At 33.2% G+C, this 15,407-nt stretch overlaps 1 protein-coding gene across 5 annotated transcripts in view; it reads left to right on the forward strand.

The window, feature by feature from the left end:
* Naaladl2 (N-acetylated alpha-linked acidic dipeptidase like 2) overlaps positions 1–15,407 on the forward strand; it is a 1,279,203-nt gene that overhangs the window by 725,143 nt on the left and 538,653 nt on the right. For all 5 annotated transcript variants that reach the window (XM_047564210.1, XM_047564211.1, XM_047564209.1 and 2 more), the window contains one exon: positions 258–531. In XM_047564210.1, the coding sequence (XP_047420166.1) occupies positions 258–531 (274 nt within the window). The remainder of the gene's footprint in view (positions 1–257; positions 532–15,407) is intronic.

Here is a 15,407-nt window from a genome sequence, read left to right on the forward strand (position 1 = left end):
GCATTAATCACTCTTCTCTGTAGTCCTAAGTGCTCTATTAGTTCTTAAGAAATTAATTCATCCTGTTTTATTTAATATAATTCCTATGCAGGTCTATCACATCTGCCACACTGTAAATCCTATGCTAGGATCTATTCTCATTATCTTTCAACATCCCATATCATTGATTAATAATTATTTACAGAGTGAATAGTCATATCTTAAAAGAATAAAGATTTTTCACAGTTTTTAAAGCACACTTTCAAAATGTCTTTCAGAAATTTGGTAGAACTCTATAAAAATGAAGATGACGTGGAAATTTCAAAGAGGATTAAGACTCACTGGACTTCTTTGGGCCTAGAAGATGTACACTTTGCAAATTACTCTGTGCTGCTGAGTCTGCCAGGTCCTTCTCCCAGCACTGTGACTGTGAGCAGCAGTGGCCAATGCTTTCATCCTGATGGCCAGCCTTGTAGTGAAGAAGCCAGAAAAGATAGCAGCCAAGATCCGCTGTACTCCTATGCAGCCTATTCTGCCAAAGGAACTCTCGAGGTAATATGACCATTTGTCTCTGTCATTTACAGTGAAATGGAATTAGAAAACAACAGCTTTCATCTAAATTGAACTAACTGGCAGGACGCAACATATAAAAGTAACCATTGAATATTCTCAGTGTGGAGGTGCCAGGAAAGGGAAGGAAGATATGGATTGTCTGAGTCTTTTCCTATCATATTTTGAAAGTGAAAACGTGTTAGAAAGATTTAATTCAAAGGTGTTGAATGTGTGACTGAATCATTCACATTTTGCTCAGTCCATATAGTGCAGTCTATTTCATTTATGGTTTTCAAGAGGCAAATTTTAATGCATTGCTATGGAGAGAAAGAATAGAACCAGAGAGGACTGTGTTTTGAGACTGTGCACACAAGAAATGAAGTAGAAAATTGGTGTGATTATTCACACATTTAAGTTGTGAAATACAGAGCATCTGCTTTCATGATGGAAAACACATGTGATAGGGAACCAGGTGTGGATTGTTTCTCCACCTTTTCTGGGTTAGGTAGATTTTGGCATGGTGAGTTCTTTGGGTATGGTGGTTAAGTTAAAGACTTTTACAGCCACAGGTATTAGTTTTAAATCTCACTTCTGTGGTTACCCACTGTTACTTAGTCACCAGTGCTAAGTGTCCTTATCTCTGTAATAGGAATGGTAATAGTTCCAGCTTCCTAAATTCACTGTGAGAATTAAATTAACTAATATATGTGAATCTTAGAGGACACAGAATAAATAGGCTACAGTAAGGTTGATGCAATGACGTATACTTGATTACTAGTTTCTTTCATATAGGAAGGTTTTCTGTCCCTATGTAAAAGTGAAATTTTAACAGAAAGTTTAATATTTTAAATGAAATTATGGATTGTCTCTTTTAATGCAAATGAAATAATGTCATTTGTAACTAGTGTTTATGGTATAAATTTTTAAAAATCTTATTGTTAACTATGATTAATATATGGAATTTTTAAATTATATAATGCTACTCTACAGAAATACTCAAAAATAATGTAAAAATGAAGCTGGTTTTTAATACATCTTTTTCCTTTTGTGGGGCCCAGGGGTTGGGGTGATGCACCTTTACAGGTGCTTTAGTACATTTCTTTGCTACGTTGTATCACACTCTTGGCAGAACGGCACATAACCCATACAACCTCGAGATGTTTTACTATTAATTATAATTTAATTTAATGATAAATATCCACAGTGTTTCTAGTGCAGGACTCATGTAATTTGAATTAATGTACACTCTTTCTGGTGTAATAATGGAAGCTAAATATACCTGTATATTAATGAAAATAGAAGAAGAGAGCCAGCTAGCTACCTTTTCTTGGTAAGAAGGTTTGGACTTAAGCCAAGATTTCAAAAGTAAACTGTTTCAGTCAGCTTTTTCACCGCTATGTCCAAGGACCTGACAAGAACAATGTAGAGGAGGAAATGTTTATTTGGTGTTCATGGTTTTGTAGGTCTCAGTCCACAGATAGCTGACTCCATTGCTCTGGGCCTGAGGTGAGGTAGAACATCAAGGCAGAAGGGCATGGAGAAAAGCTGCTCAGAACATGAAAATCAGGAAGCAGAGAGACTGCTCTCCTCATCAGAGTCAAAATATGCACTGTGAAAGGCACACCTCCAGTGACCCACCTCTTCCAGCCACACCCTACCTGCTGACAATTAGCACCAAGTTAATACATTCAAGCAGATTAATACATTGGCTAGGTTAAGGCTCTCATAATTCAATTATCTCACCTCTAAACTTTTGTGCATTGTCTCACCATGAGCTTTTGGGGACCCCTCATATTTAATCCATAGTATAACTCTGGGCATTTAGTCTAGATTTCTAACCCTGCATAAGACCCGCATACTTAAAGCATTCTCTTTATTCCAATTGTCCCAAGTCAAACAACACAATTGTCTCCCAAACAGAAGCATGTCTGAAACAGAACAACCACAAAGACAGGAGGAGTTTTAGGAAATCCTTGGAATCACCCCCTATTTACTTCATTTTCTTCTGGCAATCACTGATCATTCCTTGCCTGAGGAGATAACCTGAAAAAATCATGAAACTACAGCTTAGGTCCCTGTTTCCTTAGCATATGATGATCTGCTGGTCCTTTAGATTAGAGGTAGAATAAAACTGAATGAATTTTATAGACAAGAGTCGATCACTCTGAGAGTTTTCTAAATATATACCTTAGTTATAAATGTTCTATTTTTTCCCTTTGTTTCATAAATAAGAAAGCCTAGAAATGCTGCTTATTCATGGAATTATACAAATGTTTCTGAAGAAATCAATCCTTATTGGGGTCTGTTGAACCATTTGCAAATGTATTACAACTACCTTTTAGAATGAAGAAGAGGTAAAAGATTTTTATAAGGCAGCTACTAAAAGGCAGAGTTAAGTATAGATGTAGAAATACTCTCCATATTTGAAATATTAGGACTAAGCAAAAGGGAAACTAAAACTCAAAACTAACTAAAATGCAGTTATGCATAAAACAAATACTTTGTAGTTGAAGAAAACAATTTGAGAAATAAATCATGCAAATTAGATGAAGATATTGAAAACTATTTTAATTATTACTTTAATAATGCAAATCTATTACACTAAGTACATATTAATTTAAATATCTATATCAAAAAGCACATAAATTATTAACACTGATTCTTAAAATGCAAACTATATTAGTATGACTTCCAAAAACAAAGTGATTTCTAGGTGACTATTGTATATGCATACTGAACACTGGCAGTACATACCTCTTCTTTGATTTTGAGAACTTCTGTTTGCATGAATTTTTATCAGACCGAGCCTTTACTAAGTTCTTAAACTGTTCTGTCTGCCAGCAAATCTCACCACAACTTTTGCTTTTGACAAGGTTGTTTGTGGAAAAAAAGTGCCCCTTTATTTTGAAGACATGTCATGTCCATTCATCATATGACCGTTTTGTATAAGCTTCCAATTTGTGCTTTCTGGTAACAGTCTAAACAGCATTTGTGATATCTGAGATCTACTTCGAAAACCTACTTAGTGCCAGTGTGATGGATGGTGTACTTTGCAACTTCTTTGTAATTCATCGTGCACTAGAAAGGTGACATTGTTTACCCCATCATAATGACAGGTGGGTCAGAAGGGAGTCCTAAGAAGAGTTGTCCTGTCAGATGCAAAATACATATTAAAATGGATACATAAATAATTTAGATGAGTGAAGTTACCTTTAGGGAATAAAAGTGATTTATATTTTTATTAAAGGTTAAATATCAATTAAAATATCATCATAAGATTAAAGACATTGGTAGTGATTTCTGACAATACTTGTCAATTTTATAAATAGTACATATGGCTTTTATGTGATTCTTGTGCAATTTATTCTTTTGTTCTTTGGGAAACCAAGGCAGATGCATTAAAACAGAGCACAATATTTAACCTACATGTGCTAGATGGGTTAGATTGGTTAGATGGGTTCTGCTGTGTTCTACTTTTTGAGCAGGGAATTGTTCTTATTCCTGTACAATTTTATGGATATTGAATATTTTCCTTTGGTAAAACTTCATTTATTTATTTGGTTTTTTTTTTTATTTGTTTGTTTGTTTTTTGGTTTTTGCCTGAAATATAAAGTCAAATACTGCGATTATTTTTGCCAACTCTTTCAGGAGACTTCCTTATCAGCTGCACAAATGTTGTATTGGGTCATTTCAGTTCTCTAAGACTTAGTGTCCTCATTTGTATAAGGGGGATTATAATAGTCACTTAGATGGTTGTCATGGGGAAGAAATAATAAAAACATATAAAGTACCTGGTACTTAACAAAGCACTCAATAAATGTTAGCTCTTGCCTGGCAGAAATTAGAAACATTTAAATGGAAGAAATTAAGAAAATATCAGAACTAAATATCAATATTTGGAAGTTCCAACTTCTGTCATATTCATCATGTATCTTAATCTTCCTATCTTTGTCTTCATGTGAAAAATATTAATCATTAGGGAAGAAAACGCTTTGACAAGCTTGAATAAATAATAGAATATACATAATACCCTGATCATATTTTCTAATTAAATTGAAGGCTCAAACAAATTAGGAATGAAATATTCTTTTTTCTTGAATGTGGAATGATAAATCATGTCAAGTTGTGCCTGAAGAACATTGCTTTGTTTAAAATGTGAAGACATAGTAGTCTGACACATGAAATCTGAACACTGTATCATATGTTTTGTCAGAAAGTTTTAGAGAGAAAAAAATATCACCACTACCAGGAACCCTTAAATAACTTACAATGTGATGTCTGTTTTCTCAAGGCTGGGAAAAATCTGTCCTTTTTATGTTTTGATATTTTCAAACCAAAACACTGTTATCAGTATTATGGCAAAACGAAGAGCTATGTACATTTGGTGCTGAATGATTCTTGTTACAGATCAAAAACATTAGAAAGCTAGGGGAGTAGAATGGGATGATCTTATTTGAATTTTGGGGTTTGAAGAGGAAGCTACTGTCTTACTGACAGAAATGTGAGCTTGGAACAGTTTTTCAAAGTTGAAACTGACTTAGCATTTTATCTGTCTCTCTTCTTCTCTAGTGATATTCATCCTTTGACAATGAGGCCCAAATGTGAAATAAATGACTGTGAACACAGCTGTACATAACTGTTACTAATTTTTTAGATCTGTGCATAAAGTTCCTGGGCTCAATATGACCTTCTCGTTCTGGTCTCATCAGTTCTGTTCACTAACCATTTGAGTTAACAAGAACAGTAGAACAGTTCCATATTGCTACTTTCTTATTTGGTTCGTTTCAACATATTTAAAGTAGATTTTCCCCTGTATTTAAGATTTAGTCAGAAGTATATACCAAAAAAAAAGAAGGAGGAGAGGAGGAAGAGAAGAAGTAATCGAAGTAATCTAACAAAACATATTATCCATAGTTAAATCTTGAGTAGAGAAGTTACATTTTCTATGTGGGAAAAATAGCCTATTTTATGAAATATAAAACCTTAAAACAGAGGTAGTTGAATTCAAATAAGTGGGTAAAGTGTAACAGACAATTCTCTACTAGAATAAATGTGACATTTTCAGTGAGAAAATGTTTGAATATAGACTTTTATTTAAACTAAAGTTATTTCTAAAGATTCTAAACCACCATAATAATTTGGCAGAAAATTCTAGTGCTTTCAAAGTGTCTGATTTGATTTAAAGCATAGCACTTAGAGTTAAGTGATAGTGTAGTTTTCTTAGCAAAATTTTGGGATTTTTGTTTTTAGCAAATTAAATTTATATCTTAATTTCTATGAAAAGTAAATACTTAAATAAGACAGTTTACAAATAAAATTTACCTCATTTCAGTAAGTTCCACAAATTCAATCTTTTCAGAACTAGAGAGTTATTTGGAAAAGATGGTTCCTATATTTTTGCAGTATTTCAAAACACTAATCCAATTTATTTTAGAAGGAAAGTTTTGTCATATTAGTTTCATAACCTTTGACTTTCTTGAATAAATTTTCAACTCCTCCAACACCCTTACCATAATAAGTTGAGTATCTTTTATTAAATAAAATACCTTTTGATTATTAATTTATTATCTTTATATTTTAATTTGGTTGACAGATGGGTTTTATGTTCAACATTCAGGAAATATATACTGAGTGACTTTTATATGAAAATCAAAGAGAATACAGTGATAAATAAGAAAGTTTTTGGCCTTACCAGCATCAACTGGAAATCTAGTGGGAGAAATGAATTTATGTGTGGAAATGTATAAATGCAGTCTACTGTCATGTACAACAAATTAGAAAAAACAAAAAAAATTAAAAAGTGAATTAAAAAATAATAACAAAAATAAAAATATATAAAATTGCATGACTTTATGTTGGTATGAACTCTAGCAAGTTATTTAAATACTCTAAGCTTCAGTTTCTTTGTATATAAAATGGTCAGAAATATCTATCAAATAAAAATATTCTGAAGATAAGCAGAAAACAATTGATAAAGTCTTCTTAGTAAATGTCTAGCACAGGAAGCGTAAATGGTTGTTTATTTTATTTTCCCATTTTAACATGTCAGACTATTTCTATATAGTTTAATCCTTCTTATAACACACAAACACACAAAGATACACATGCATGTATACACACATCTTTGATTAAATTTCCCAGTAGCTGCCATTTCATGTGAAACTATTCCTGCCTTGTCTTCCTTTTGTCATTACACACTTTTTGCTCTCATCTGCTTTTTGAGAAACTTAACATTTTATCAATGCCCTCACACCAACTTTCACTTCTATCTGTTTTCATCCACCTAGCAAATCTTAAGTTGTAGGTGCCCTACCATTTTAAAAGACCGTGTGCCAGTGTTCTAGTGGTATACTAGAACCAATCAACATTCAGCAAGAGCTAGTGGGCTAGACTGCCAATATCAGTATGGTCACAATATTGGGGTGGGAGAACAGAGCCAGGAACAATGCCATTCGGTTAAATGTGAGCGTGCCCTCAGATTTCACTTGCAATCCCCTACCTCCTTCATCTACGGCCAAAGAAGTTATTCAAAAGTCACTCATACAATTCAAAGGAGCAGATGGTTTCCTTTAGATTTCAAGGTCTGATGTGAGCAAGTAAAATTGATTTTCAGAATACAGCTAGTAGATCAAGATGTAAGTTCATTTCAAGAATTCCCTCAGGGCTGGGGAGATAGTTCAGTCAGTAGAGTGCTTGCCTTGTAAGCACAAGGCCCTGGGTTCCATCCCCAGCACCAAAAAAAAAAAAAAAAGAAAAAAAAAGAATTCCCTCAAATTTTCTGTGAGATGTAAACCTTCTTGGGATACTTCTGGATCCTGGACTGCAAATATATACTGCAAAATATTTAGTATCGGTTGATCTTTCATGCTCTTCTTCAAACAACTGTGTCTGGGCTACCAACTCTGCTTGGAATTTTGGTGGACATTAACTCATTTCCCACCATATCTTCAGTTATACTTTTGTTAATGGCTTGCTCCCTACCTCACCCCCCAAGATAAGATTGAATTTTTCACAACTTCATTCCTGGATGCTTATCTCTGAGATAACCATGCAGTAATGTCATCAATAATTTATTTCATGTTTTGTAGGAGTCTTGGTTTAACCAGAGGAAGAGCAGTAAATAGGTTTAAGCATGTAGAAAATGACAAAGTTGCAGAAACTCTTATGATCAGTTATTGCTGATATTCATGGAAATATAAATGGAGTAGGACTTCTTTTGCACTTATTTATTTGGTCTTTTTTAAGAAAGAATACTCCAGGTACAGTTTCTCTGTACTTCCATCATTACTAGGATTTGTCATACAAATGGAACCCAATCTTTTTGGAATATAGACATTCTTAAATCTCATTTTTGGTTAAAAGCTGACAAAAAAACTAATATACTATCACCACTATCAACTGTACATTAGCTCAGATTTACCACCTCACTTTTATTCTTTCCTTCATTGATACATGTCCTAAAATTCTATCCTTATCTAATCCCCATATTTAGAAGAAAATCAATAACTTCATATTTCAAAATCCAATAGTCATGTTTTACTCTTAACATGTCTGATGTCTTAGTTTCATTTGATAAGAGTTTTTCTTTTGCTCACAGACTTATGGCTGCCTAAAAATATGTTTACCAGGCCAATGCACAGCTTTTCTTCACTTGGTTATGATCTTGGCAATATCTGACATCCTTAGTAAAGAATTCCTCATCACCCATATGTTATTGTCTTTAAGGCATATTGTAATTGAAAGTTTTCTCAACTTTTAATGTGTTTGTTTACTTTCCTGTCAGTCTCTCAGAATATAAGCAGTATGAAAGGTACCTTTTGTAACTAATTTCCCACCATATCTTCAGAAACTAGGATGTAGTCTGATATGAATTATTGAAAAATGACATAATTATCTTTAATATTCTTCTTGGATTTCCATAATTCAGTTTCTTCCTGCTTTTTTTCCTACTTCTCTACATGTTTTCTATAATCCCTCTTAAAAAGTATACTTTTTGGTTTTAAAATGAGACTCTGTTTGATTAATAGAAATGGCTAAAAGGGAATATATTCCAATTGACTGTATTATTTTTAAAATGCTGGACAAATAATATAAGTGATAGCCAATCTCGAAGGAATGCTTTATCAAATTCTGGAGAATTCTGGAACTCTTAATCAAAATCAGGAAGAAAAATATTTTCTTCCTTAATATTTTCTTAATCTGGTACGCAATCTTATTCTAAACTTGTATGAATTTTTTCTACTAACTTTGGAGACTATATACTTAGAATATGAAAGTGAAATTTAGTATTAATTAGGTTAAATTCATATTTCAAATATTTTAACCTACTTTCCATCATATATATACATATATATATATATTTGTTTATAAAATTAAAGACATTCTTAAAATTTATTAAAGAATTGTTATGATTTAGATGTGAAGAGTCTCCCAAAAGTTCACATGTGAGACAATGCAGGAAGGTTCAGAGGAGAAAATGATTGGGTTGTAAAAGTCTTAACCCAATCAGTGAATTAATCCCTGATGGGATTAATTGAAGTGGTAGGGTGTGGCTGGAGGAGGTAGGAATTGGGTCCTGGCTTTGGGGTATATGTTTTGTACCTGAAGAGTGGAAACTTTCTCTTTCTCTGCTTTCTGATCACTGTGATGTGACCTGCTTTTCTCCACCACCCTTACCTTGAGCCCTGAGGAATGGAGCGGGCCTTCTATAGACTAAAATCTCTGAAATCATGAGCCCTCAAATAAACTTTTCCTCTTCTACAGTTGTGCTGGTCAGGTCATTTAGTAACAGCAGCCAAAAAGCTAACTAAAACAACAATCTATGCTAAGGCAAGTAGCAACTGTAGTTTATCTTTGTTATTTCTACTATTATAATGTGATCATTCTTACATTAAGCATTACATTTAGTATATCCATATTGTAAATATTTTTTTCAACAATCACAGGAAAGAAAAGATGACAAAATTGAGAAACTCTTTATCAGAAGCCCCCTCATTATCCTTTGCAAAAATAACCAAAAATAATTCAGTCTCAAATGCCAAATTCAGTTGAGATATACCAATCTAATCCTCTATCTAGTGTTGCCTCTGATTGGTTGCAAATATGTTTTAACTTATTGGTACTTGTGCTGTACTAGTAATGAAATATTTTAAGTATTTCTGCAGTTTACACCAACCCCTAATTGGTTTGGGCAACTATTTTGAAAAGGTGATGCTTGATTAGTGAGTGGAGGGAAACAACATTGGTCTTCATGCTTGGATGCATTGAAGTATGTATGATAATGTTCATGATGGAAAACCCTTGAGGGAACTTAACAACAGAAGTACTGATTAAACTCTAACAAGCTCTGAACTTTTAACTCTTTATAAGTATTGACATATTAATGCTTTTAAAAAGGAAAATGTTAAACATGGATAATCGTTTTGATTTTCCAAGTTTTGTTTAACATACTTTATTTTGAAAAGAATTCAAAAGGTGGATTACACAAGGTAATAATAAAGTCTAAAGTAAAAACTTGTTTTTAGATCATGCGTACTTGAGATAATATTGTATTCTGTCATCAGAAGACTTGGGTTTATCATTTCTGAATTTGAGTAGAAAATTGCTATTTTAGTCAAAGCAAGCTTTTCTAACATTCTGCATCTCTCTTAGATAACTATGAAGGCTCAGAGTGATTGATTTGATTGAAAATGTCAAGTCTGAATAATTTCAAAGCATTAATAATTTCATAAGAATGAATAAATTTTGCTACCTCAAGGTGGGGGAGAAGGAGCACTGGAGTGTTCCCCACTGTGGATTCCAAGTCATTCATGATGGGAATGCTCCAGGGACAATTATCTGACTTAGTTACTTTCAATAATTTTTTCATTTATTTTGTTTAGCTGACTGTAGGAAATGAGAACTCTGCCTTTCTTTTATTTACTCTTCAGTTGCTTCTGCTTGGGGTAGTCTTGCCATTCATGTGTAGGTAGGAATGCAACTTTGCAAACTCATGTGTCCTAAAAGCAAACAGATAGTCCATTTGGTAATGCCATTAAATTTTTTGCTGCTGCTATTATGAGAAAGCAAGAAAAAAATTAATGACTTTCCTAGGAGTTTCAATTTTTCAGTTTCTATTTGGAAACAATATAGAGATTATTTTCTCACTTTTACCTGAACTCTCATTATCTCAAGAGTCACAGAGGTTGAAGAGTGTGCTGAGCTTTGCTACGTTAAATTCTCTAGCTGGCAATTCTTTAAGCAGTTTTGTTTTGCTTTGGCCATTTTATATATTGCACATTAGATTGCCTTTGGAGATACTATGTGGCTGATTTATAATCATTTAAAGTCCCTAATCACATAGCAAATATTAATTTATTTAATATTTGTTTAATTTATTTAATATTTATTACACTGTTGTAGAATTTGGGGTGTTTGTCCACGTACAAAGACCCTACCCTAATGGACCTTTACATTGTAGAGGAAAGAAAATTATATTAATATATTATATATACAATTAGCTATTGATAGAAGTTGAAACATAATACAGATAATAAACACAGAGTGGAGGGAATAGAAAATATTTTCATGAGTGGGGGTTAATGTAGTATTGAACAGGGTGTTCATATTGGTAAAATTAGACTGCGGAAATTGGAGGGAAGATGTAAAATGGCAGAGGAATAAGTCAAATTGATCTGGGCAAAGGTGATGCATTTCCAACTAGAGGTAACAGAGGTAACAGTTGAAATCCACATTCTAGAGGACAGTGTGCATGGCACAGCCAACTTCTGGTGTTGAACTGGCAGAGAGTGGGAAGAAGCAGGCAGGATTGGTTACGTAGTGGTAGGACCCAGTGCAAAATGAAAATTCAGGATCTCTTGTTCAAAAATTGTTAAGAGTTTCAAGGTAGTGACAGCAGAACATTAAACCAGGCACAGGTCCCTGTGCATAGGCCACAAGCCCCTGAAGTCAGCACTGTATAAGAGAGGAGGTCATAGAGCAGTGTGGAGAGAGGGGCGTACCCGGCACTAGAGGTCATGTAAAATTTTCAACTTTTCTTATTATTGCCATTGGATTCCATTGAGCTAATTCACTGCAGTGTCTTGGAGTTGTCATTTCAAAAATGGGAGTGCAGAGATTCAAAAGATCATTTATATCGTGTACAACCCTAGAAACAAAATGATGTACCCCAATTGTGTACAATGAATCAAAATGCAGTCTGTAAAAAATTAAAAAATAATTTAAAAAGAAGTTCATTTACAAACCTTTTTTTTTTTTTTTGGTGAAATCAACCTCTTATCATCTGTGTAATCCTCAAAAGGCCCATTTCCTTTCCATTTACCTTCCATCTTTGTATCAACCATACCTACTTTCTTTCTGGCAAAGGTAAAATTCATGATAATGTGGGCACATATTGTATGTGGAATCTAGATGATAGACTGTCTTTGAATTACTTTTCTAATATTTAGTAGAGGTGTCACTGTAAATATGTTCTTATATCTCTTTTCTTCAATTTCCTCATATAAAATGAGCATGAGGCTGGTAACCTATCTCTTTGAACTATTATTGTGATTAAAGAAGAAAATGAATAAATAATACTTGGAATAGTGCTGAATATATAGAATGCACTCATTAAAATATTTATTTTTGGTAGTGGTGGGGCTTAAACTCTCAGTCACTAAAAAAATAGGATTTATGTATTGGTTCATTTATTATTTATTTCTTTACATTAGCTTCCCCTAATTTTAACAAGTCTCTTCTCTTTGTAAACTCCAAACACAAATCTCTCTATTTGATTTATAACCCCTCTTTTTCAGCTTCAAATGCTGTATATATATACGTGTGTGTATGTGTGTGTGTGTGTGCGTGTGTGTGTGTATTCATTCACTCATATTATTGTGTGCCTACTATGTGACAAGAACAGTGATTAGGTGCTAAAGACAGAAGATGACTGTGACTACTTTGAGAATGTAGGGTGTGTCCATGTGTATCTTTATCTGCATATGTGCAGGTCTTAAGTATATATTTAAATATATATCCATTCCATAGCAACATATGGGTTTTTTTTGGTCAGTAACAAGAGAGTCCACCAGAATCCTAGTTGTTTTGTTTCTTTAAACTCTGCAGCTATCTCATATTCAATGAAGAACATAGCAATCTGATATGAACAATGTGGAGCCATTGTATATATGAAATAGAATTATAAATTTCTATTCCAGTAATTTTATGATAATAGCAATTTGGAGCTCAATTTAATGTTCATTTCTCTGTAGTAGTATGGATATTGACATTTAGAAAATAAAACTTAACAGAAACAAGAAAATTACCTAGTAGAGAAATTAACAATTCTTATTTATTTTTCCTGCTCATATGTGAGCTGTTTTTAATAATTGAGGCCAATAGATTTTAAAAATTCTTATATATTTTTTCTTTGTTGATAAGGTAGACAATTTATTGCTTGGCAACATTTCCTCTAAAATTTTATCATCTGAAAAAAATATTTGTTGTAAATTAAAATTCTAATTAAAGATCGAATGTTTCATTTGTAGGAAGTTTCACATTAGAAGATAACAGGATTTTCAATGGTGCAGAAAGTAATGTGAAATAGGAATGTCTGCTTTTATTTCTACTGTGTCACATAAATTAGAGAATTTGACACAAAGTGTCTTTGAATTCTTATGCCTTATTTATGTTTCTAAAAAGGCACAAATTTAATATTTGCATTTTCTCTTTATCATGAATGATGGGTATTTTAATTTTTCATTTGAATTACTTTATCATGATATTGTCCCCTCACTCTAAGGAGACAATTTCTGAATAACAAGATCTAAAGTTTCTTCTGCAAATAAAAATCATAATATTTGAAACCATTTTTTATTTATTTTTATTTTTTATTAACTTTGTTTTTCCCACTATGTAGATCATACTGAAGAGAATAAGAATTTTATGATATATAAGAAATCTATATTCTAGGACTCCTCTAAGAACTGACTTGTGTCCCACCCCCACCAAAAAAAAAAAAAAAAATGCACATTTTGAACCTAAGCCCCCTGTTTGACTGTATTTGGAAGTGGGGCCTACAAGAAGGTAGTTGAGGTTAAAGAAGGTCATAAGGGCGGTACCCTGATCTAATTGAATTAGTGTCCTTATAAGAAGAGACACCAGAGGGCTTAGTCAAGAGCAAGAACCATTTTCTCTCACTCTGTGTGTGTGTGTGTGGGGTGTGTGTGTGTGTGTGTGTGTGTGTCTGTCTGTCTGTCTTTGTCATGTGAGACATAGAGAGATACTGGTTCTCTGTAAGCCAGGAAGACAGCCCTCATCAGAATGAGACAGACATCATTACCCTATGTACATGTATGATTATATGAATGGTGTGAAACGAAACAAAACAAAAAGTTTTACCCCATTTGTGTACAATGAATCAAAATGCAGTCTCTAAAAATAAAAATAAAAAAAAAATTAAAAAAAAGATTTATAATGAACTTGCACATTTAAATGTAATCTCTATAGATTAAAAAATAAATAAATACAAAGAAAGAAAGAAAGAAAAAGAAACTGATTGACCAGCATCTTGATCTTTGAGTTCTCAGCCTTCAGACATATGAGAAAATAAACTTCTGTTGTTTAAGCTACCAACTCTGGTATTTTGTAATGCAAAAAAAGCCTGAGCACATGAAGACAAACCATTTGGAGAATCTGGTTTGATAGTTGTTGGATGAAACAAAACAGATTTTTAACAAGAGCATTTTGCTCTTCAGGTGGACTTATGTTTAACCAAACAGTGCTGCTGGGCATTTTTTTCTCCAGTGACTGCCAAGTGTTCATTGTCCTTGGTAAAATAGCCTGCTGGAAGGTCAATTGAGAAAATCTGTTCCACTCTTGAATTCCAGTCACAGAACTTGAACAGATTCTTATATTTCTCTGAGGCTCACCTTCCTTATCTATGAAATGGTGACAATGTTATCTGAGAAAATGGGATATTGTATGCACAGTTCTGGCACATGGGAAAAGCTAATTAAGTTTTCTTGTTCCTAGGTGCAATATGTCTCCAAAAATTCTGAAGCCTGAACTATTTAACATTTTATTTCTTCATCATAAAATTGGAACCCTGTTAACAAGTCATTGATAAACAATGTATTTTTGTAAATGATTTGCTTATTTTAGCATTTCATGGCACTCTTATCAAACAAGAAGATAACCCTCTGAATTGGTTTCAGAGTTGCAAGATGAAGGACGTCAAATTTCTATGGTTTTTTTTTTTAACAATTTTCATGATTTATGTCACTTAGATAAAAACCCTGGAGTTGCTGATGAATGGAATGTCAACTTTTAATGTTTTGGTTTTTAGTCTTTGCTAATTGTCTGGTTGATGATTCCTTCTAATTGCATATTTTACCACAGACAGAAGGTAATTGTATTTTGACCTGAATTTTTAAAGTGTGCCAATTTTCTGCTCAGCTGTTTCAATGTGGCCCATGACCCTTTGATATTATCTCAATACCTTGATTTCTTTTATACATGGGATAAAATATTTTGTTCCCATTTAATTTTTGCTATTATTCTAGTTCTTTGTTTCTAGTTCAAAAATTAATGTATAGAATTTAAATGAAAAATCAACCTGAAGACTTTTATTTTGGGGGTGTACTAGGGATTGAACTCAGGAGCACTAGACCACTGAGCCACATCCTCAGCCCTATTTTGTATTTTGTTTAGAGACAGAGTCTCACTGAGTTGCATAGTGCCTCACTTTTGCTGAGGATGGCTTTGAACTCACAATCCTCCTTCTACAGCCCCCCACGCTACTGGGATTATAGATGTGCACCACTGCACCTGACTAATCCATAGACTTTTTAATATTTGTCTTTCGTAAGAAATTAAAGAAAGAAGGAATTAAGTTC

Source organism: Sciurus carolinensis, chromosome 9 (assembly GCF_902686445.1).
Source record: "Sciurus carolinensis chromosome 9, mSciCar1.2, whole genome shotgun sequence".
Taxonomy (NCBI): Eukaryota; Metazoa; Chordata; class Mammalia; order Rodentia; family Sciuridae; genus Sciurus; species Sciurus carolinensis.